The 24,541-nt window shown below is 45.9% G+C and overlaps 1 protein-coding gene across 5 annotated transcripts in view; it reads right to left on the reverse strand.

Annotated features, from left to right (window-relative positions):
* The window catches only part of COMT (catechol-O-methyltransferase), a 52,562-nt gene that overhangs the window by 8,435 nt on the left and 19,586 nt on the right, over positions 1-24,541 (reverse strand). For 4 of the 5 annotated variants that reach the window (XM_063144410.1, XM_063144412.1, XM_063144409.1 and 1 more), the window contains exons 2-3: positions 7,177-7,465; positions 1,666-1,859 (exon numbers count right to left, since the gene is read on the reverse strand). In XM_063144410.1, the coding sequence (XP_063000480.1) occupies positions 1,666-1,859; positions 7,177-7,465 (483 nt within the window). Of the gene's footprint in view, positions 1-1,665; positions 1,860-7,176; positions 7,466-13,616; positions 13,708-24,541 lie in introns of those variants that run through there. The other variant, XM_063144411.1, reaches the window with a different exon arrangement.

Below are 24,541 nucleotides of genomic sequence, written 5' to 3' on the forward strand. Positions count from 1 at the left end.
ATGGCACTTAGATCTACCAGCCTACATGGTCGCTGCACTCATCAGGAGATACCTTCCTAGTAGTACCAAGTTTCCAGGTGCCCGGTCCATCATGGCTCAGAATGAGGCCTTTTGTATCATAGTTCCCACTCTCCGGAACTTCCCGGCACTACAAATTAGGCAGGTGATAACCCTTCTGGATTTTTGCTGCTTACTGAAAAATACCTTTACCAATAAGCATTCCCTGGAAGGTAATCTGGGCCTCAGTATAAAGGCCTGTTTTTTGTACATGCCTTAAGAAATGTCTTTAATGTCAGCAAGTCATAAATATCGCTAAATAAATAACATTCGGAAATGCAGTTTTCCCAGGGGCACCTGGAACGTTGGGAAATGTAGTTTTCCCAGGGGCACCCGGAACGTTGGGAAATGCAGTTTTCCCAGGGACACCTGGAACGTTGGGAAATGCAGTTTTCCCAGGGGCACCTGGAACGTTGGGAAATGCAGTTTTCCCAGGGACACCCGGAACGTTGGGAAATGCAGTTTTCCCAGGGGCACCTGGAACGTTGGGAAATGTAGTTTTCCCAGGGGCACCTGGAACGTCAGGAAATGTAGTTTTCCCAGGGGCACCTGGAACGTTGCGAAATGTAGTTTTCCCAGGGACACCCGGAACATTGGGAAATGCAGTTTTCCCAGGGACACCTGGAACGTTGGGAAATGCAGTTTACCCAGGGGCACCTGGAACGTTGGGAAATGCAGTTTTCCCAGGGACACCCGGAACGTTGGGAAATGCAGTTTTCCCAGGGACACCCGGAACGTTGGGAAATGCAGTTTTCCCAGGGGCACCTGGAACGTTGGGAAATGTAGTTTTCCCAGGGGCACCCGGAACGTTGGGAAATGTAGTTTTCCTAGGGACACCCGGAACGTTGGGAAATGTAGTTTTCCCAGGGGCACCCGGAACGTTGGGAAATGTAGTTTTCCTAGGGACACCCGGAACGTTGGGAAATGTAGTTTTCCCAGGGGCACCCGGAACGTTGGGAAATGTAGTTTTCCTAGGGACACCTGGAACGTTGGGAAATGCCGTTTTCCCAGGGTCACCCGACATAGAAAGGGGTCAGAGCTTTGCAAAAAGAGCAGCAGGTGTAGCAACCACTAATGTAAGCAGCCACGACGTAAAGCCTTGGGCGGTGTCATGGAGGAGGGAAGCTACAAGAAACTTTACAACTCTTGAAGTAAAGAAAAAAGAACTCCCCTCCCTAAACAAACTTCCCTCCACTTTGCTCTTAATTGTTCACCCCAACCCAAATATCAAACCAGGGTGGATGGGTCACCCATTTCTGAAGCATTTGCTCAGCTACCTGAGCATGAAAGGTGTGTGTGTTGGGGGGGGGGGTTTCAGGGAACCAGTAAAAAAACCCCTAAAAAACCCCACACATGCTCCTGACAAAATACCCTCCTTTTAAAACTCTCTTTCAACCGGCAGACCTACCCAGATGAATTTTAAACCTAAGAATTTTAAGATGTTGTGATTGTTATTTTAATATTGTATCAGTTGTATATGCTCTTTTAACCAGTTTTATGTACTGTATTGTTGCATTTAATGTTGTTCTCCGTCTCGATCCATAGGAAGAGGCTATTATTATTATTATTATTATTATTATTATTATTATTATTATTAACAGACAGTACCTTATCACTGAGTCCAGCAATCTCGATAATTTCTTTCGCGATGGGTACAAACTCAGCATTGTTTTCAATGGTGAGAAGTCGAGCCTTCGGTTTCAGAAGCCGAGCGATCCTGACGGTTGAGTAGCCACAATAAGTCCCAAGCTCCAACACGACAGATGGATCCGTCTCTTCTACAATCTTATCTAGGATCAAACCTGGACCAAAAAAGGAAGATGGGGGAGAGAGAAGGTGGTGGACTTCAGAACTAAACCAACAGGAGTGGAAAACTGATTAGCTGGCCAAGAGCTTTCAAGCAGCTTAAGGCGCAACCTTATGCATATTCAGACAGAAAAAAAGTCCTACAACTCCCAGCATTCACCGGCTGACTGGGGAACACCGGGAGTTGTGAGGCTTTTTTCTGTCTAAACATGCGTAAGGTTGCACCCTTAGTCAAAAAAACTTCCTGACTGTTAAAGCAGTATGACAATGGAACCAGTTACCTAGGGAGGTGGTGGGCTCTCCCACCCTAGAGGCATTCAAGAGGCAGCTGGACAACCATCTGTCAGGCATGCTTTAGGGTGGATTCCTGCGCTGAGCAGGGGGTTGGACTCGATGGCCTTTTTGGCCCCTTCCAACTCTACTGTTCTATGATTCTATGATTCTAAGATTCAAGCAGTACAACAATGGGACCAGTTACCTAGGGAAGTTGTGGGCTCTCCCACCCTAGAGGCATTCAAGAGGCAGCTGGACAACCATCTTTGAGGGTGGATTCCTGCATGGAGCAGGGGGTTGGACTTGATGGCCTTAAAGGACCCCTCCAACTCTACTATTCTACGATTCTATGTTTTAGTCCATTGTTCCCCAACCTGGTGCCTTCCCAGCATTCCTGGACAGTGGGCTGGCGATGGGAACTGTAGTCCAACGCATCTGAATGGTACCAAGCTTAGGAAAGCTGCTTTTGTCCCACTGAAAATAAGTAGGTCACATTAGTCACGACTAACTTAAACCCCATTAAAATTACGACTAATTTAGCCTAGATCCACCCCAATGTCTTTTCGCTCAAAATGCATTCATGATGTATTGGAACAATAAAATACAAGACAATGTGTAACTTTATGCTTTGTTGGGAAAACGTAAGACGGTTTAAAACCACATGGGTCAGAGTTACGTGTTGTTTATGCATGCTTGATTTGTTATCACGCTTAACTATTTGAGAAGAGCTGATTTACGTTTTAAAGAATGAAAAGTAGGTTTGTTATGCAAAAGACGTGTCCTAGCCTCATTCCTTAAACTAAACTTTGACTGAATTTCTCTATAGGCTCTGGCTCCATATGCACCCTCTAATCATGTGGGGTCCAGATGGCAATGCGGCTAACATCAATAGAGAGTTCCAATAGAGAGGTCTGGAGAGAGAGAACGTGCTCATTACCAGCATCACCACGGTCCCAAGTTGGACCTGCAACAAAGCTTTGCAGTATAGCCTCGCTCCCTAATAGAAGCACTCTTATATAGGATTCCCACGAGCCAGCTATGTCCTCTTCCAGAAGAGTCTATTCTAGGGCTCCCTGACCTTTTTGGGTCTGTTGGGCACCTCTGGAATGTTGAGAGTGTCTTGTGGGCACTGTCACAAAATGGCTACCATGGGAGGGAGGACACGCCCATTCGTAAATTGGCTACCATGGTGGCCATGGCCAGTCACAAACCTTCACTTTCTAGTGGGCAAACTGGTGAAACTAAAAGAAGCCCATGAACCTACATACGAGGCAGCAGAAAGTCTGAGCTCCAAAACCATTCTTTTGAACCCAAATAAAGACAGTGCATTTAAAGACACCCACGGGTGTCTTTAATTCAACAACAAAAATCTTAATAAATAAAATAACACGCCAGGGGGTGCCGGAAGACAGGCGTTTGTGGGCACCACTACGGAAACCACAGCTCCACGCTATTCTATCGCCACCCGGAAGTTTTCCAATGGACACTCAACATTTTATGGCTACTTAGCAAGCTCAGTTCTAACTGGCCATTGTTTTGGTGTTCGAAAGGTTCTTGGGGTACTTCCGCAAACCTCAGGGTTCCATTCCTCTCTTGTGTTTCTTAATCCTACCCTTTTGCCTCCACTCCTGGTGGCTGGGACTACCTGCATTCACTACTAGAGGGAGTGATTGTTGTTTGTTGTTTATTCGTTCAGTTGCTTCCGACTCTTCGTGACTTCATGGACCAGCCCACGCCAGAGCTTTCTGTCGGCCGTCGCCACCCCCAGCTCCCCCAAGGTCAAGTCTGTCACCTCCAGACTATCATCCCTCCATCTTGCCCTTGGTCGGCCCCTCTTCCTATTGCCTTCCACTTTCCCTAGCATCAGCCTCTTCTCCAGGGTCTCCTGTCTTCTCATTATGTGGCCAAAGTACTTCAGTTTTGCCTTTACTACCATTCCCTCAAGTGAGCAGTCTGCCTTTATTTCCTGGAGTATGGACTGGTTGGATCTTCTTGCAGTCCAAGGCACTCTCAGCATTTTCCTCCAACACCACAGTTCAAAAGCATCTATCTTCCTTCGCTCAGCCTTCCTTATGGTCCAGCTCTCGCAGCCATAGGTTACTACGGGGAATACCATTGCTTTAACTATGCGGACCTTTGTTGTCAGTGTGGTGTCTCTGCTCTTAACTATTTTATCAAGATTTGTCATAGGCACCAATAAATCAAATGGCCGTTCAGTAGCACTGCTCCGTTTTCTGGAGAGAATGAACTTTCCCCCCATTTTTTTAAAAAATATAGTCATATATTGTCTTTTGCATCCTTAAGTTATGGCGTATCAAAACGCCAAAACCGAAATAGGTCCAGTTTCAGATAATACCCATCGTTATCCAGCTGAAGTTGGGTGCCTACAAGTCCCGTTGATTTCAACAAGAAAGATGTAAGCAGGTGCACAACTCTGTGTCTGTCTGGTTGACTCAGGTGTCTGTTATTTAGGGTGACCCTATGGAAAGGAGGCCAGGGCTCCTGTATCTTTAACAGCTGGATAGAAAAGGGGATTTCAGCAGGTGTCCTTTATATGCATGCAGCACCTGGTGAAATTTTCTCTTCATCACAACAAGAGGGCAGGGCTCCTGCAGCTTCAGCTGTTGTGATGACGAGGGAATTTCACCAGGTGCTGCATGCATACAAATGACACCTGCTGAAATTCCCTTTTCTATACAACAGTTAAAGCTGCTGGAGCCCTGACTAGCATGACCAGAAACAAAAGAGGGCAGCGCTCCTGTAGCTTTAACAGTTGGATAGAAAAGGGAATTTCAGCAGGTGTCACTTGTGTGCATGCAGCACCTGGTGAAATTCCCTCTTTATCAGAGCAGTTAAAGCCACAGGAGCCCTGCCCTCTTTTGTTTCTGGTCCTGCAGGTTTAACTGTTGCATAGAAAAGGGAGCTGCAGCAGGTGTCCTTTGTATGCATGCAGTACCTAGTGAAATTCCCTCTTCATCACAAGAGGGCCGGGCTCCTGTAGCTTTAATGGTTGTGATGAAGAGGGAATTCCACCAGGTGCTGCATGCATACAAATGACACCGGCTGAAATTCCCTTTTCTATGCAACAGTTAAAGCTGCAGGACCAGAAACAAAAGAGGGCAGGGCTCCTGCGGCTTTAACTGCTCTGATAAAGAGGGAATTTCACCAGGTGCTGCATGCACACAAGTGACACCTGCTGAAATTCCCTTTTCTATCCAACTGTTAAAGCTACAGGAGCCCTGCCCTCTTTTGTTTCTGGTCATGCTAGTCAGGGCTCCAGCAGCTTTAACTGTTGTATAGAAAAGGGAATTTCTGGTGCAGGGGGGGGGAAAGGAGAACAATTCTCTACAATGCTTCGTTCCAAAGTTGAAATTGTCCCTTTTATCTGCTGATAGCCCTGCTAGGCACACACACACAAAAACGCAGACAGACACAACCCAGATAACCATCTTTCCCCCTTCAGCTAAGCTAATAGCAGCAGGTGCGGCAGGGAGAGATTGTGGTTCATGAACTGAAATGACGGGAGGAGAGGAAAGGACAGCGCATCCCGGCACCCTCGCTCCAATCTCAATTTGCCCGTCGCCCACTGCTTTTAAGCAAAGAAAACGACACCAGGGAGGTCCAATTGCCGCTTTTGTAGCATTCCCTCCCTCATTTCAGCTAGTTTGGCCTTCAGTGGATAAACTAGGATTTGGAGTTCTCGGAGATGAACAGCACTGATACATTTCAACATGGGCAGACTCAGTGGCCCAGCACAGAAATACAACAGGTGGCGGAGGACGGATCCTTCCACCCCTCTTCTGCCAAGTCCGCTCGCTCGCCTGCATGGAATCCCTTGTCGCCTATGGCGATTAGCAAGTAGTTTCAGATACGAAGCTGATCTGAGCCAGCAGCCATCGCCACACATCAGGGGCGTTGTCCTGCCCCCCCCCCCCCGACGCTATTTACCAGGGGCCTGGAGCTTTTCCATTGGTGTCAATGGAAGGTTTTCCCCACACCTTAATTGCCATGCAAGGGGCAATTTTCAAGGGGTGCGTGTCGGGGAGGAGAGAGTTAGTACGCCCTGAATAGTACGAAAGCTTTGAGAAAACCCTTCCACTGGAAGCTTTCCCCCACCACCACCACCACCCCAATCTAAACTTTCCCGCCACTCTTTTTGTGTACATTTTTTCATGTTCGTTCACAGCCGTCGCAAATCAACAGTAGTTAAAGAGGAACTAGTGATTTGGGGAAGTGTGTGTGTGTGTGTGTGTGTGTTGGATGCAAGTCAATTAAATTATTTAATTTGGTGTGATTTGAATGGGGAATGAACCGGCTAGCTTTGGCTTCTGTGAAACCGGAATCCTTCCTAGTATTTCCGAAGTCGCATACATAGAGGTATATGCGCATTTTATGCGGATGGGTGTCTTAGGGGCGTCCCCCTCAAATCTCCGAAGTACATGGCGGCATCCCTGCCAGACCTGGTGGTGGCACTTGCTCCAATTGCACCGTCGACAAGTTTAAGGGCTTAAGCTCCACATTACATTAAATGCATATTGTGCAGCTGACCCTAACTTTTTATTTGATTTTAGTGTTAAGCATGCATGGCCCTGATCGGGATTAAGAGCACCACTTGTGGGTAAGGGAGTTAAAACCTTCCCACCCAGCTGCTTTCCCCTCTTAAAATTCCCTCCCCCAAGGGGCAGAAAGAAAGAAAGAAAGAAAGAAAGAAAGAAAGAAAGAAAGAAAGAACGAACGAACGAACGAAAGAAAGAAAGAAAGAAAGAAAGAAAGAGAGAAAAACTCCATTGGCATTAACTGAGGTTGTTGCTTTTTTTCTGACCCCAAGGTGGGGTGGGGTGGGGTGGGCGGAGGGACAAGGGGAAAGCAACTGGGTGGGAAGGTTTAACACCCCCACCCCCACCCAGTGGCCCTGATCCAGACTGGTGCCCTGCACACCCATCCTAACGATTTTTTAAAAGTTAGCTTCAGCTACACGAAACGCACTGAACGTGGCGTCTCGTTTATAACCCGACGAAGTTCCAGGCAACGGTGATTTACCTTTCTCATCCCCCACGTTCATGGCCCACTCTTTCTGGGAGCAGTACTTGTCGATGCAGTCCAAGACGCTCTCGGGGTCCCCTTTGATGGCATTGTAGGTCACAGAGTTCAAGATCCTCTGCTCTTTGCTCTGATCCATGACGAAGTTGGTGATCTTCTCTAGGACGATTTCGTTCCAGAAGATGGTGGCGTGGGCGTTGTTCCTGACCAGCACAAACAGGGCTACCATAAAAAGAACCGAGCCCACACCTACAGACACAACGATGGTCAGTATCCAGTTTTCCAGCATCTGCAATGAGAGACAAAAGAAGGCTGTTGGTTAAGGTGGCACCAGACACACACACAGGGAAAGAGTCGTCCTCCTGTCCAGGTCTTAAGGTAGAATGTGCCTAAACCAAGGTCTCAAAGAAGGATAGATATACAGGCAGCCTCTTGGGGAGGGGGAGGCAACCTGGTGCCCTCCTGGTGTTCTGGGCTACAGCTTCCATCAGTCCAGCTAGCAAAACCAATGGGCAGGGACGATGGGCACTATGGTTCAAAACCTCTGGAGAGTGCCAAGTTGCTCAACGGCCTGCAAGCCTGAGAAATGATCTTCCCATGAACAGAGCACAAGTATACCTTTACTCATGAGGAGTCCCGGCTGCCAGATGCAGAAGGGCCAGCAGTTTTCGATCCCTGCACTGCCTGGGGTCTGAGAGGGGGGTAACTATGTCTTGAAGGGGAGGGTCAATGGCCCTCTTGCCCCGAGGATCCAGGATCCTCCCAATCTGTCTCAAGGTCCCTCAGAACAGAATTTTATTATTTATTTATTTAATTGCATTTATATAACGCCCCACAGCCGAAGCTCTCTGGGCGGTTTACAACAATTAAAAATAGTAAACATTAAAAGTATACAAAAAATTTAAAAACATAAAAACAGTATAAAAACAACAGTATCCATTTAAAAACAGTTCTGGGGTCCATTAAAAACAAACTTAACGTTGTTAAATGCTGTTAAAATGCCTGGGAGAAGAGAAAAGTCTTGACCTGGCGCCGAAAAGATAACAATGTTGGCGCCAGGCGAGCCTCATCGGGGAGATCATTCCACAGTCGGGGGGCCACCACTGAAAAGGCCCTCTCCCTTGTTGCCATCCTCCGAGCTTCCCTTGGAGTAGGCACTCGGAGGAGGACCTTAGATGTTGAGCGCAGTGTACGGGTAGGTTCATGTCGGGAGGGGCGTTCCATCAGGTATTGTGGTCCCAAGCCATGTAGGGCTTTATAGGTTAAGACCAGCACCTTGAATTGGGCTCGGAAACATATAGGCAGCCAATGCAAGCGGGCCTGAATCGGTGTTATATGCTCAAACCTCCCTGTTCCAGCTATCAATCTGGCCGCCGCTCCTCCATGACCTTCAGCTTGGGGGATTCAAGTCATCCTTCGAGGAGCCCTTTAGAGACCTTCTTCTATTAAATGTAGAGGCATTAAATGTAGGTTAGAGATGGCTGCCATCCCTCCAGATGTTTTGGACTACAACTCCCATCATCCGAGGCCAGCATGGCCAATGATCAGGAATGGTGGGTGTTGCAATGCCAAACATCTGGAGAGAAACGGAGTTCAATCCCCGGCAACTCCAGGTAGGGCTAGGAAACAATCCTGCTCAAAATCCTGAAGGGCTACTAACAGCCAGCGTGGACAATCCGGAACTTCATGGATCAATGAATTGAATCAGTATAAAACGGTGGCGTTTCTGATATATTGTGAACATTGTGAAATGTGCCTTGAGGAGTCCTTTTTGGCACAGCCAATGGTGGAAACCTGCTGCCGCAAGATGTAGTGAGGGCCGCCAACTTGGGTGGCTTTAAAACGGGGTTAGACAAACTCCTGGAGGAGAAGGCTATCAATGGCTACTAGCCTTGTTGGCTACGTGCTACCTCCAGTATCAGAGACAGTAAGCCTGTGTGCACCAGTTGCTGGGGAACATGGGTGCTGTTGCTCTCCTTTCCTGCTTGTGCATTTCCCATTAGAGCACCTGGTTCAACAAACTACCCACAATCCAAAAACAGCCCATGGGTTCTGGGTGGTTTATTAACCACACCAACAACCCACCCTTGCTGGGTTTGGACAACCCAACAAGTCACAGTTGCAGCGTATTTATTTATTTATTTATTTAATTTATTTATATTAAAACATTTGTATCCTGCCCTATATCATTGGGATCTCAGGCTGGCGTACTGATAAAACCAATTCAAACAGAAGTAACATCGGGGCCTGCTCCTGCTGGACTCTTCCCCCCCCCCCCCACAGGGCAAACTGCCATCTTGGCCCTGTGGGGAAGAAGAAGGACCGAGGGGACAGGAGCAGGCAGAAGTAACATCGGGGCCTGCTCCTGCTGGACTCTTCCCCCCCCCCACAGGGCAAACTGCCATCTTGGCCCTGTGGGGAAGAAGGACCGAGGGGACAGGAGCAGGCAGAAGTAACATCGGGGTCTGCTCCTGCTGGACTCTTCCCCCCCCCCCAGGGCAAACTGCCATCTTGGCCCTGTGGGGAAGAAGAAGGACCGAGGGGACAGGAGCAGGCAGAAGTAACATCGGGGCCTGCTCCTGCTGGACTCTTCCCCCCCCCCCCCAGGGCAAACTGCCATCTTGGCCCTGTGGGGAAGAAGGACCGAGGGGACAGGAGCAGGCAGAAGTAACATCGGGGTCTGCTCCTGCTGGACTCTTCCCCCCCCCCCCCAGGGCAAACTGCCATCTTGGCCCTGTGGGGAAGAAGAAGGACCGAGGGGACAGGAGCAGGCAGAAGTAACATCGGGGCCTGCTCCTGCTGGACTCTTCCCCCCCCCCCCACAGGGCAAACTGCCATCTTGGCCCTGTGGGGAAGAAGGACCGAGGGGACAGGAGCAGGCAGAAGTAACATCGGGGCCTGCTCCTGCTGGACTCTTCCCCCCCCCCCACAGGGCAAACTGCCATCTTGGCCCTGTGGGGAAGAAGGACCGAGGGGACAGGAGCAGGCAGAAGTAACATCGGGGTCTGCTCCTGCTGGACTCTTCCCCCCCCCCCACAGGGCAAACTGCCATCTTGGCCCTGTGGGGAAGAAGAAGGACCGAGGGGACAGGAGCAGGCAGAAGTAACATCGGGGCCTGCTCCTGCTGGACTCTCTCTCTCTCTCTCCTCCCTCCCTCCCTCCCTCCCTCCCTCCTTGACTCCTTTTCCTTGTGTGTCATGTCTTTATTAGATTGTAAGCCTGAGGGCAGGGACTGTCTTTTTTGCTAAGTGTAAGCCGCTCCGAGAGCCTTTTTTGGCTGAGGAGCGGGGTATAAGTATGATAAATAAATAAATAAATAAACAGTGCAAAACAATAAATAATGTACACAGCTAAAGCCAGTAGAAGATTTTAAAGCAATAAAAACAATTAAAACTATGTGCAACTTTAAGCAAATTTAACCCTCAAAGGCTTTGAGAAACTGAATATTCAAAGGCTGCCTGGCACATACTGTAGCCCACCGTGAGTTAAATAAGTGATTTGTTTATTTGTTGTTTCAACCGTCATGGTCATATCAACTTTACAAATGCATAGGTAAGCACACAAAAACTTTACGATACAAAGAAGTAAAATACAAAAAAGATACTAAAAAGGTTTTCTTTAAAAGGTGCCCACAAATATGTAAAAGTTAGTTTTAATACAAAGAATTAAAATAAAGAGACACTAAGAATTTACATTAAAAGGTCCATAAATGTATAAAAGTTAATACTACTGATACATTAGAACTGCATGTTAAATTTCATCATTACAGTTCACCCTACTGACTTCTATGAATCTTCTTCTAGGTTTTATCCTGGATGTGCTTTTTATATTGTATTTTGTATTTGTTTTTAGATTGTTGGTTGTTTTTATGCTCTTCATGATTTTAATTTTTGTGAACCGCCCAGAGAGCTTCAGCTATAATTGGGCAATATAAAAATGTAATAAATAAAATAAAATAAAATAAAACTTTTGGGCAGTCACTGCAAATCTCGCAGCTCTGTCTGTCACAAATTTGTCAGCTTCAGAGAGCAAATATAGAACTTTAACTTATATCACCATTGTTAGATATATCCTGTAAAAGATTCAAAATAAAGTTTGTCCTAGGTTCAGAATACCGAGAGCAATATAATAAATAGTGGTAGAGGTCTTCTACTACTTGAGCATCACATATACAGTACCTCTGTTCTACAGGTATTTTACAAAGTATTGCAAAGGTATAGTTTGGAAACGCAATGCCAGAAATGCCTTTCTAAAGGATGCTACTGGTAACTCATGTAAATAGCGGTCAAATCCGTGAGTCAATTTTAAAAGAAGGTGTGGAGAAAATGATGGTATTTTTAATTACTTCTAGATCACATTGGGAGTAAGGTTAAATGAGTGGTGATCATGCAAACCTGGTCAATGAGGCTTATGTCTGAGTAGATACGCAGGGGATTGCATTGCATGGCTAAAATGAAACTAAAGTCTTAATTAGAGCAGACCCGTTGAAATGAGCCAGACTTGTTAGTCATGATTCTACCCGAAATCTCTACGCTCCATCCCTTCCTGCTACAGTACATCACTGAAGTATAATCTCTGTGGGTTAGCTTTCAGGTTGCTTGTGAGTAGGGCTATCGCTAAGATTCCACCTTAAAAAACAGCCATTGGTCAGAGTCTGGGATTTGATGCAAAAGCCTTAATGTCCCAGGATGGCCACTGGGTGCCACTTGATGGAAGCGAATTGTTCAGAGTTGTGCTTCTTGACATATCCTAAGGCAGCCTTCTTCAACCCTGCGCCCTTGGGAAGTTTCGGACTACTCGTTGTGCTGGCTGGGGATGATAGGGTTTGTACTTTGTAGTCCAAAACATTCCAAGGACACCAGGTTGGGAAAGTCTGAGCTAACGGGAGGAAAAAACAGGGATGCATATTTTTAAAATATATCAATATACAGTAATCGTTAATATGCTTCCTTCGCATGCCTAAATCCCAAATTCAGTTCTCAACGTCTCCAGTGAAACAGTCAGCTAGGAGGTGATAGGAAAGATTTCCGATTTGAAAGCCTGGACAGCCGCTGAGCAGCCGGGCTTGATGTACCGGTTGCCCGACTTGGCAGAAGTGATGTCCGCAAACCTGGGAGCGCATGTTACAACCTGCTATAGTTAGCCTGTGGTTCCATTAATAAACACACCGTATTCCCCCTGGCCCATAGCCACCACAGCCTGGAATAGAAACGTGACCTATAAACACTCGGTTTAGGGTGTTAAAGACGCCCGTTCTGTAGCAGTGACACACAACTTGCACGGGCTGAAAACGTGAAAAATATTCGCTGTGATATAAAGTCGGATGACAGGGAAGGAATTTTGCTGAAGGGGGATTTGGTCAAAACAAACATACACATGGAACCTTGCTTCTTCCTCCTCCCCTCTTTATTTGTGAAGGCTGCCCAACGATGAGCCAAAAACTGTCCCCTCCCCAGGAGGTGTTCATTACAGAAGTCGCAGAAAGAGAAGGGGGAGAGGGAGAAACATACATAAAAAGAGACAAATAGCAAAGAGAGAAAGACAAATATACATACAGGAAGAGAGACAAATACACACACACACACACACACACACACAGAGAAATACACATATAGAAAGAAACAAATACAGAGAGACAGAGACCTAATAGAAAGGAGAGACAAATATACATACAGGAAGAGGGACAAATACATGCACACACACACACACACACACAGAGAGAGAGAGAGAGAGAGAGAGAAACACATAAAGAAAAAGAGACAAGTAGAAAAGGGAGAGAGAAATACACATACAGAAAGAGACACAAATTCGGAGAAAGACAGAGACAAACACACATACAGAAAGAGAAACAAATACACAGAGAGAGAGAGACAGAGAGACAGAGAGAGAGACAGAGAGAGAGACAGAGACACAGAGAGAGAGACAAATTTTTGTGAGGAGCTTCGGCTATTGGGCGATATAAAAATGTAATAAATAAATAAATAGAGAGAGAGAAAGGATGGGGGACAAACACATACACACACACACACACACACACACACAGAGAGAGAGAGAGAGAGAGAGAGAGAGAGAGAGAGAGAGAGAGAGAGAGAGAGAGAGAGAGAGACCAATTTTGCCCACTATGCAGAAAAGCTGGAGCCCATTTAGCTGAAGTCAGGGCTCTCAAACTGAAAGGTCACACCGGAGTTGCTAGGACAGAGAAGCAGAATGGAAACGACGAGATTGTTTCTGCTTTTCCAGCAAGCAAAGTTGGGTTTCAAATATTAGTTTTTCTTTAAGCCACCAAAAAAAAAAAGGGGGGGGGAAGGAGGGTGGGCAGAAAATCTGGCACCACTCACAGAGAGCTTCAGCTATTGGGCGGTATAAAAATGTAATAAATAAATAAATACATACATACATACATACATACATACATAAATAAGCTGCCAGCATTCCCTTACCTTTCCTTATTGCAAGAAAGCCTGGGAGAGCCAGTCAAACTGTTTTTCACTCCAGCTACGGGAGTCGGAGCCAAGTCCCCGCGCAACAGGGGACAAAGAGAATGTAGGCACTGAGAAATCCAGAGGTTTTTACAACAGAGCGCATTGTAGCTCCAAGTGACGGGCAGGGATTGCAGATCGCTACGGTCATTGGAGGAGGTTGGGCCTGTTTATTTATTTATTTATTTATTTTTAAAACAACAACAATCCCAAGCCAAGATCCTATGCACACTTAATATTCTAGCTGCTGAAGTCATTTACAATGCAACCCTACCCTTCTAAATCCTAGTGAAATCAAAAGAGATTTACTCCCAGGTACGGATGTATAGAATTACAACTTTACCTGTCTTTCTCCTTTTTTAAAAATTCAAGTATTTATGCCCTGTCTTTTGGTACCATGGAGCGGTGCTGTCAGGGTAGGACTTTAGGGCAGATGTTGGGGCCCCACTCAGTAGAATGAGCAGGAGGGGGCCCAAATGCAGCAGGGCATCCAATTTTCCAGTGTTTGTGTGTGTGTGTGTGTGTTTCTCCCTGTTGAGATAGGGCGTCCATTTACGAACCCACCAAAAAAGGAGAAACGCATTGCCAAAAGTGGATAAACGAGGATACAGATTTGCATCAAATTGGCCTGTGCTGATTTTTTAATGCATAGATGCACAAGCCCTAAACAACTTAGGACCAGGATACCAGAGCCTTCTTCCCTACCAACCTGCCCAGTCACTGAGGTCATCTGAGGGCATGCTACTGGTGGTTCCACGTAGACCCATCCTCTGATTGGAGTCCACCAGGGGAAGAGCCTTCAGCATGGTGGCTCCCCTCCTATGGAATTCCCTGCCTCTGGAGATCAGGCAGGTGCCAACTTTGTCTTCCTTTCGGTGCCTCCTGAAAACATCATTATTCCAGGAAGCTTTTGCTTAATGACCAGCCACGGTTCACTGTACATTTTGCTTCTTTTAAAATCTATTTTAAAGAGTTTTATTCTGTTTTTATTTTATCTTGTACAACGCTCTGAAATTTTCAATGGGGAGCTGTATATAAATATTGTAAATAAAATAAAATAAATAAATAAAATAATTTAGAAAGAGGAGCTGTAATTTAAATAGAGAAACAATCCATCTCATCATAATGGGGAAGAAAGTGACCAGGTGTTCCTGCAGCTCAGGCCGCTGTCCAGGTGGTCTTAACGGTGGACGCGTAACTTCAAGTCATTCCTTTCTTAACGGCACAATCTTATGCATGTTTAGACAGAAGAAAGTCCTAAAACTCCCAGCGTCATCTAAAACTCCCAATGCTGGGAATTGTAGGACATTCTTCTCTCTAAATATGCATAAGATTGCTCTCTAAGGTTCTTCATATTTCAACTGTACCTAGACAGACCTTCAAACACTCTTCTCCGCAAAGTAGGACAAACGACCACCTTAAATCTACAGTCACAAATCATCTTAAGTGAACCACTCATTCCACAACCCTAAAAGCAGCACACCATGCCCCTTAAATAACTAAAAACGAAACCTTCATTAGAAAAAAAACTTTCTTTCTTTCTTTCTTTCTTTCTTTCTTTCTTTCTTTCTTTCTTTCTTTCTTCATTATTTGTATTTTTACATTTCTAAACTGCCCAATAGCCGATGCTCTCTGGAAGGTTCACAACCATTAATATCATCAAATACTGCATAAGAATCGCTCCAAACATTTACGAGTTTTAAACTACAGTATAAAATCAATGCATTTCCTCTTTTGGCAAATCTCGGGCCCACAGAACAGGGCATTCCCCAGAGACACAAGTAAACAGTCAGGTTCCTTTCTTTTGGGGATGCACAAGCATTTTAGCCTTGAAGGCTGCGTTTAGAGTCTGCTGGAATGTCAGGGGTTGCACATGTGTGTTCATGCGCATAGGTGCTTTCACATTCGCACACAACTCATACACTGCAGCCGCCAACCAATCCCAACTGTGGAGGAGAAAAATGTTCTAGGAACAGGCTCTAAACATGCATCGGATCATGCTCTAAGGTTCTTTATATTTCACCTGGACTAGGTAGCTCTTCAAATAGAGAACTCTTCCCTGCAAAGTAGGACACGCGGCCATAGAAGCTTCATTCCTAGAGTGTCTTCAGAGCCTTCTAGGAAGCAGGCGGGAACCTTCAAGCACGGCTTCATAGGAGATTACAGGCATGCGGTTGTTGCTACAGTGTATTTCATTCTACTTGTGCTAATCCGCATTAAGTAATGTGCATTTGCATTAGTGTGCATTAGCGCTAATGCACATGCACACTAACGTGAGAATGCGCTTTAGTTAATGCAAATTATAGCAAATCCCTCCCCCATGTAAAAAAACCAGTCTGCAGAATCCACATAATTAAAAAAAAAGCCATTCTGCTGCAGAATCCACAGATCAGATTCATAGAAACCTGAACTCATAGGAATCCGTTCTGTTTTTCTATGACATCCCAAATGCAGACGGTCCCAGTTCAATCTGTTGCCAGGCCAGCCTAGGAACAGCCCCTGCCTGCAAACCTGGAAAAACCGGTGCTAGTCAGAGCAAACGCTTCTAGAGCGGAATGCAAAAACGCTCAGAGCTTAAATAAACAGCTTCCTATGTTCCTGCAGCGTTGGCATCCATTTGGAAGGAAGAATGCAGTCAGATCAATACGACTTTAGCGGAGGTCCCATAGCTCAGTGGTAGAGCGCTTGCTTGGGAGGCAGCAGGTCCCAGGTTCGAACCCCGGCATCTCCAGGAAGGGAAAGACTCTTGTCTGGGAAAATGGAGAGTGGCTGGCAGTCAGCATAAACCGGACTTTCCCGCCTGGTGGCCTCCAGATGGTTGGACTGCGACTCCCATGATTCCCTGACAGCATGGCCATGCTGCAGTCCAACACGTATGGAGGGTGCCAAGCCAGGGTAGAGCAAACAGCACTGGATGGGCCCATCACCTGACCCTGGAGAAGGCCGTCCTCTATGGTCCTATGTCAGGACATCGGCATTTGGCATTGCACACGTCCAGTTTAAACCAGGCCAGCCAATACAAGCGCTGTGCTAGCACACTCCACGCGGCAGGCTTTGTGGGAGAAGCGAGGGGGGGGAGATTTCCCACCTGCTCCCTTTCAGACTTCATGGCATTATGCGGAGCGCATTTTGAATGCAGGAAGTGATGACGGTTGCCATGGGGACGTGCTCCGCTCACAGCACAGCCGGCGTTTGTTCACCCATCTGTTTATCTTAGCCATGCAGCCAGGATAATTTGGTTCAAAGTCTTCCAGGCGGCTTCTTATTTCTTACACACACACACAAACACCACATGGCCGGCACAGTTGAAACGCCTTGAAAAAGGGTGTATCTTCAAGCTGTCTTTGGTGTGTGTGTGTGTGTGTGTGTGCGTGTGTGCAGGGAGGTCTTCCTTAGAGTGATTCATGGAGTACCACAAGCGTGGGCTAATAGTGGTGTCAAACCAGGCCCAATTTAAATCCCCGTCAGGGAGAGGGGAAAGAATCAAGGACGGAGACCTCGACATTGAGGACTCCTATGACCTTCTTGACGTTACCTAGGGAGGTGGTGGGCTCTCCCACACTAGAGTCACTCAAGAGGCAGCTGGACAACCATCTGTCAGGGATGCTTTAGGGTGGATTCCTGCATTGAGCAGCGGGTTGGACTCAATGGCCTTGTAGGCCCCTTCCAACTCTGCTATTCTATGATACTATGAAAGGCTGTCAGAGAATCATCCTCTTCAGGAAGGACTGCCCAGGCCGGGCCTGGTTTCAGGATTCTCCGTAAGTTCTCCATAAGTTCTCCATAAGAAGGAGAACTTAGTCCCAAAGTTGCCCTATCCACAGTTAGCAGCAGACGGAGCAGGCTTCCGGGTCACACAGTCCCCCACTATGCTGGGATGAATTGTAACTAGCAGGAGCAAGGTTAGGGGGTTGAATCCAGAGCGTGCTCTTAGCAGGGGTAGTGGTGGTATCTGTTTGTACCCTGTGGGGGTAATAATCATGCAGCTGCGGTTTGCATTTGCACCAATGGAAGTTGGTAAACAGCAGGGGGCAAAATCACACCGGGGGGTGTGGGGGAGAGAACGGTGAAAGGCCCTCTATCTGCCCTGCCTGCTGGAGTCCCACTCTGGCTATTGAGTCGTCGTTGTTTTAGTTAAAACAAGGAAGCACTTCTATTTCAAATTGGTACATGAATATAAGCAGTCTGTATATCAAAGTAAGCATCCCTGCGAAATTGACAAACGTATTCAATCCTTTTTATTAATAGTGTTACCAACCACTATTGAGAATGGATACGCTTCTTTTGGCCTGTTCTTTTCTTGATTTCTTTTTTCTGTTGCTAGTTTGTTTATTTGTTTTTGCATTCTCCCCCTTTCTCCTTTTTCTTTTCGTTATAATTGCAAATAGGAAAAAAAATGTGTCTGTATGGTCAGTTTCTACAACAGCGGGCTAGATGGACTCACGGCCTGAGCCAGTATTAGGGCGGCCACATGTCCTGTTTTATAGAGGACAGTCCTCTGTTTGAAAAGCTACCCAGTCCAATTTAAATGTAAAAATAAAATAAAATAATAAATTGGAAGGAAGAGACTCAACGTTTCCCATCAACATTTATATACCTGTACCTGGATAGCAGACTGAGCAGGAATACGGGTTACCTGGTCACAGTTATGGCGAGAGGTACCATATTTCTTTATCACCATTAATTTTCAGGTATACATATTAATTAGCACATGCAAATGCGATGCAAATCAGTGCCCTCTTTTGTCCTCATTTGGGGTGTGATGAGTAAGAAGCCGTCCAACTTGATATCAAGAAAACAGCTTCCTATGTTCTTTCTCACTGCTGCAAGTTGGACTTGATGTCCATTCGCCTCCTTCCAGGTGATGGAGCGAACAGAAAAAGAAGATCCCGTCATGTGCACACACAGAGATATTTCCTCTCCTGCCCCCGCAAGTTGGCAAGGTGTCTCTTGCACAACCCCATGCTCTTTTCCCTGGGTATTTCTCTCGCTGTTTTCTGCTTCTTGATTAACCTGTTGTTGTTTTTGGTAGAAGCGCCGGCAGCTGGTGCCCACGAGGGCAACGACACCGAGCTGGCACCTTCCTTCCCCACCTTCCCAAGGGTGCGTGGGGCAGGGTGGAGCATGCGGGGAAGGCCTTGTTGTTGCAACGCTGGCTCTACGACCAATGGCGAGGAGGAGGAGGAGGAGGAGAGGGATTTCTTTTCCATAATTGGGTTTGCGCCGTCTTACCAAGCGCCCAATAGACAAGAGCTTTCTAGCCATGGTAGGTTGTTTATTTATTTATTTATTGCATTTGTATACCTCCCAACAGCCGAAACTCTCTGGGTGGTTCTCAAAAATTAAAACCATTCAAAGTATAAAACAAACAGCATAAAACCATGATATAAAATACAATATGAAAGCACCACCAGGATAAAATCAGCAGCGGTGCAGAAATACAAATTCAAAATGCAAATTTAAAACAGCCAAGTTAAAATTAAATGTATAGACTGTTAAAATGCTGAGAGAATAAAAAGGTCTTCACCTGACGTCTGAAAGAATATAGTGTAGGAGCCAGGCAAACCTCCTTAGGGAGCTCATTCCACAGCCGGGGTGCTACAGCAGAGAAGGCCCTGCTCCTGGTAGCCACCTGCCTCACTTCCTTTCGCACGGGATCACGGAGAAGGACCCCTGAGGATGACCTTAGGGTCCGGGCAGGTGCATATGGGAGGAGGTGTTCCTTCAGATAGCCTGGCCCCAAGCTGTTAAAGGCTTTAAATGTTAATACCAACATTTTGTTAATACCAGGAGGGTGAAAAGTGATGCTCCGATGTAGGGTTGTGTGAATCAGCAAACCTCCAGTTTGCTGGAGTTCTCCAAATTCCACCCCGAAGCTTGTTGCGACTTGAGTCCATATCAGGTCGCGAGTTCAATTGTCTCTTTTTTTTGCATGAAAATCTGTCTGTATTTTTGCACGCATTTTCTGCACGTACGCATTGATCGTGGACATCTTGGAAATGTACACATTCTCCTCCCATCGATCAAAGTGTATCCGTGCACACATTTTTTGTGCACATTTTTCAGGTCAATGGTCAGGTTCCTGGGCAGGCAGGTAAGCAAAGACAGGAGGGTCAGAAGCACGTGATGCGGTCCAAGACAGATGCCGGATGATAGTCGAGGAATTCTGTGTCGCTTGGAACATAGGAAGCGGTTTCATACTGAGTTGGACCGTTGGTCCATCTAGTCCAGTATTGCTGACGCTGACTGGCAGCAACGGCTCTCCAGGGTTTCAGGCAGGAGTTTGTCCTGCCTCACCTGGAGATTGTTGTTTATTCATTCAGTCGCTTCCGACTCTTCATGACTTCATGGACCAGCCCACGCCAGAGCTTTCTGTCGGCCGTCACCACCCCTATCTCCCCCAAGGTCAAGTCTGTCACCTCCAGAATATCATCCATCCATCTTGCCCTTGGTCGGCCCCTCTTCCTTTTGCCTTCCACTTTCCCTAGCATCAGCCTTTTCTCCAGGGTGTCCTGTCTTCTCATTACGTGGCCAAAGTACTTCCGTTTTGCCTTTAATACCATTCCCTCAAGTGAGCAGTCTGGCTTGATTTCCTGGAGTGTGGACTGGTTGGATCTTCTTGCAGTCCAAGGCACTCTCAGAATTTTCCTCCAACACCACAGTTCAAAAGCATCTATCTTCCTTCGCTCAGCTTTCCTTATGGTCCAGCTCTCGCAGCCATAGGTTACTACGGGGAATACCATTGCTGTAACTATGCGGACCTTTGTTGTCAGTGTGGTGTCTCTGCTCTTAACTATTTTATCAAGATTTGTCATTGCTCTCCTCCCAAGAAGTAAACGTCTTCTGATTTCCTGGCTGCAGTCAGCGTCTGCAGTAATCTTTGCGCCCAGAAATACAAAGTCTGTCACTGCCTCCACGTTTTCTCCCTCTATTTGCCAGTTATCAATCAAGCTGGTTGCCATAATCTTGGTTTTTTTTTAGGTTTAACTGCAACCCAGCTTTTGCACTTTCTTCTTTCACCTTCGTCATACCTGGAGATGCAGAGGACTAAATTTGGGACCTTCTGCATGCAAAACAGGTGCTTGACCACTGAGTTTTTGCAAAGTCGCTAGAAGATAAATATATGGAAGAAAAACACATGGAGACGGGTTCCGAATCGTGTGCAGCTGTCCGTGCAAAGGCCTCCCTGAGGCAGGCATTTGCATTGTATGCATGGATGCTTATGCCCGGCACTATGATATGACATGACGTTGGGAGATGGGATTGCTTGGCACGGTCCCATTCCTACTGGCCTGGTGATTTTTGCCACTTTTAATAATGCCTGAATCAGGCTCCAGGTACAGGAAGGAGAAGGGCAGGCAGAGGAATGTTAGAAATAGGGCCACGTATCCCAGACCAGAGTACAAACGAAAAACAAGATCCAACTGGAGTGGGTGTGACCTGCACCCAGGGCCAGCCCTACCATTAAACAAAATAAGGCAGCGGCCTCAGGCTGCAGATGGTGGGGGACAGCTCCTCCCCCACCCCACCCCATCCCACCCCAAGCCATTCCTCCTGCGTTCAGGATGCACAAATAATTTCACATGGGAAGTGACAAAAAAGGGGCGACACAAAGGCATGTGCAAAGTAAAACTACATGCACCACCTACTAAGCCAAGCCTCAATCGTATTTGTACCATTTCTACTTGCCTTCCCCATTCCAACAACTCTAAAACCTGCTCTCTCAGGTCCCAAATGAATCCCGGCCCCCGTAAAAATAACAACCCTACTAGTCTGTATTACTAGTCTAATCACGTTCATATCATTCATTAACCACACAGCTGAAGCAACTATGAACAATGTCCACTGAGCGCACAGCACTAAATCAATATTAACTTACGTTTTATAGTTGACCTTTACTCATTAACTTTCACCCCCATTGCCCTCTTCGAACCCTGACCTCTTCTTGAGTTTGCCTCCTGATATACAGCAGCAGACTCACGTATTAATCATTTTTAAATACCTACTTATTTCTCTTATTGACATAATTGCTCTAGTAACTGCCAATATATACTGGGCATTCAAAAAGAAGAAGGCAGTAGTGTGAATGATTCAATATATACAAAGTGCCCAAAGTACACACTGCACAAAATACATCCAGTGATGAATAGTAACAAACAACCTTATTTATTTACAATATACAACTGATGCATATCAGCTGCACGGTCATTAATGGCCAACTACCATTTGTCCAACAAAACTTTTAATTTGAGAAATACCATATTTCTTCGATTGTAAGACATTTATTTATTTATTTATTTATTTATTACATTTTTATACCGCCCAATAGCCGAAGCTCTCTGGGCGGTTCACAAAAATTAAAACCACAATAAAACAACCAACAGGTTAAAAGCACAATTACAAAATACAGCATAAAAAGCACAACCAGGATAAAACCATGCAGCAAAATTGATATAAGGTTAAAATACAGAGTTAAAACAGTATAATTTAAATTTAAGTTAAAATTAAGTGTTAAAATACTGAGTGAATAAAAAGGTCTTCAGCTGGCGACGAAAGGAGTACAGTGTAGGCGCCAGGCAGACCTCTCTAGGGAGCTCATTCCACAACCGGGGTGCCACAGCGGAGAAAGCCCTCCTCCTAGTAGCCACCTGCCTCACTTCCTTTGGCAGGGGCTCACGGAGAAGGGCCCCTGTAGATGATCTTAAGGTCCGGGCAGGTACATATGGGAGGAGGCGTTCCTTCAAATAACCTGGCCCCAAACTGTTTAGGGCTTTAAATGTCAATACCAGCACTTTGAATCGGGCCCGGACCTGGACTGGCAGCCAATGAAGTTGTAAAAGGACTGGCGTAATGTGATCTCGCCAGCCAGTCCCTGTTAGTAAACGGGCTGCCCTGTTTTGTACCAGCTGAAGCTTCCGGACCGTTTTCAAAGGCAGACCCACGTATAACACATTGCAGTAATCCAAACGAGAGGTTATCAGAGCATGGATAACTGTAGCTAGGCTATCACTGTCCAGATAAGGGCGTAGTTGGTATATCAGCCTAAGCTGATAAAAGGTGCTCTTTGCCACTGAGTTCACCTGTGCCTCAAGTGACAGTTCTGGATCGAAGAGCACCCCCAAACTACGGACCCGATCCTTTAGGGAGAGTGCAACCCCGTCCAGGACAGGGCAAACATCACCTCGCCGGACAAATGAACCACCCGCTAACAGTACCTCCGTCTTGTCTGGATTGACATCATCGATTGTAAGACGCACACTAATTTCAGTACCACCAACAGGAAAGAAAAAACCCTAAGACACACCCGCGATTCTAAGACGCACCCCATTTTTAGAGATGTTTATATGGGGGGGAAGTGCATCTTAGAATTGAAGAAATAGGGTACTTCAAATATTCACACAATCTCCAATTGCGCTTCACTTACGGAACAAACAGCAAAACTGACTTTCTCCAACTTGAAACATGATGTATTGCAGCTACTGCCATGTGACCCTGGAACAAGGACTGCGATTGGCCAGTAGGGTTTGCAATTCCAATCCACTTCTTCACTCAATCACACCTGTGTTTGTTTTTAGACTAAAGTAAGCATAACTTTTTTTGTACTGCAGATACTTGCATTCTGTTTTTTGTTTGAATTCAGCATTAAATTCTCTTTCAATTGATATATTAAAATTTGAATTTCGTGAAACAGAACATTTTCTTTAAACGTGCAAAGTTGCAAAAAATGAACATTTCAAAAAGGGTCCACAATTTTGGCCACCACTGTAAATATATATTAAATCAGATGACATTGTGGTCACTTTTTTCAACTGGTTCAACATCACTCACATCTCATACTAGGTCCTGGTTGACACCAACTATTCTAGGGCACAGTCATTTAGTGCACTGAGAAATTTAACCTCTTTACCATGACTGGAACATGGATTTATCCAGGCAACGTGGGGATAATCGAAGCCACCCATTAATAGAACACTTCTTTGCCATCCTCACTGACTCTGAATATACACACCAGTGTTCGACTGCATCCACTGGGAGTTTTTCTCCATCTACAGTTCGAACTCAAGATCACCCTACCAGTTCCACTATTTTGCTCTTCCAGTTCATTGGGGTTGAACTGGTATAGAAAAATGAATATATACTGGAAATGCAATCTGCTTCATTGTTTCCCCCCATCAGAACCCAGGGGTCCATTAACCAGAGCCAGGTGCAAAAATAGTGGCAGGAGACATCAAAACACTTGAGTCAATTACCTACGAGAGGTACATAAAACCCCACAAGATTGTACATTGAAACTTGCATCTGAGTTACTAAAGAGCAGGGCTTCTCTAATACAACCTTCCCAAACCTCTAGATGTGTTCAACAGGACCATAACTCCCAGGACTGCCAACTGGCACAGTCCTTGGATGATGGGATTAATAGTCCAACACATGTGGACAGAACCAGGTTGGGTGCTCTAACAAAACCTCTCAAAACTTTCTGGCAGAGCTGGAGAGAGACCTGGTCAATTAATAGTTGTGCTTTACAGAGTTTGCTTCCCAATCACCCCGCGTGGATTCCAATTTACTTTCTGCCCACCTCTGGTGTACATAAAACCACTTGTGCAATGTCAGTTACTTTCTGTAAGGAGCTCCCCCTCTGTGTCTAATGTCCAATCCTACTTGGACATTCATTTGCAAATGAATTCAGACTCAGGAGCTTCATACTGTGGTTTCCTATTGAACGTTTTTGTTCTCATTGCTGAAAAATGAGCAATCTTTTCAAGGTTGTTACAGAATCTCCCAGCAGACTGAAAAGCTCCTTCACTGGTTTCTGAGAGTTACCATTTTTAACTGTCCGATTTGTGTCCATTTATTCTCTTGCACAAAAGAGTCTCTGTACGGCCCAT

Source organism: Elgaria multicarinata, chromosome 18, assembly GCF_023053635.1.
Source record: "Elgaria multicarinata webbii isolate HBS135686 ecotype San Diego chromosome 18, rElgMul1.1.pri, whole genome shotgun sequence".
Taxonomy (NCBI): Eukaryota; Metazoa; Chordata; class Lepidosauria; order Squamata; family Anguidae; genus Elgaria; species Elgaria multicarinata.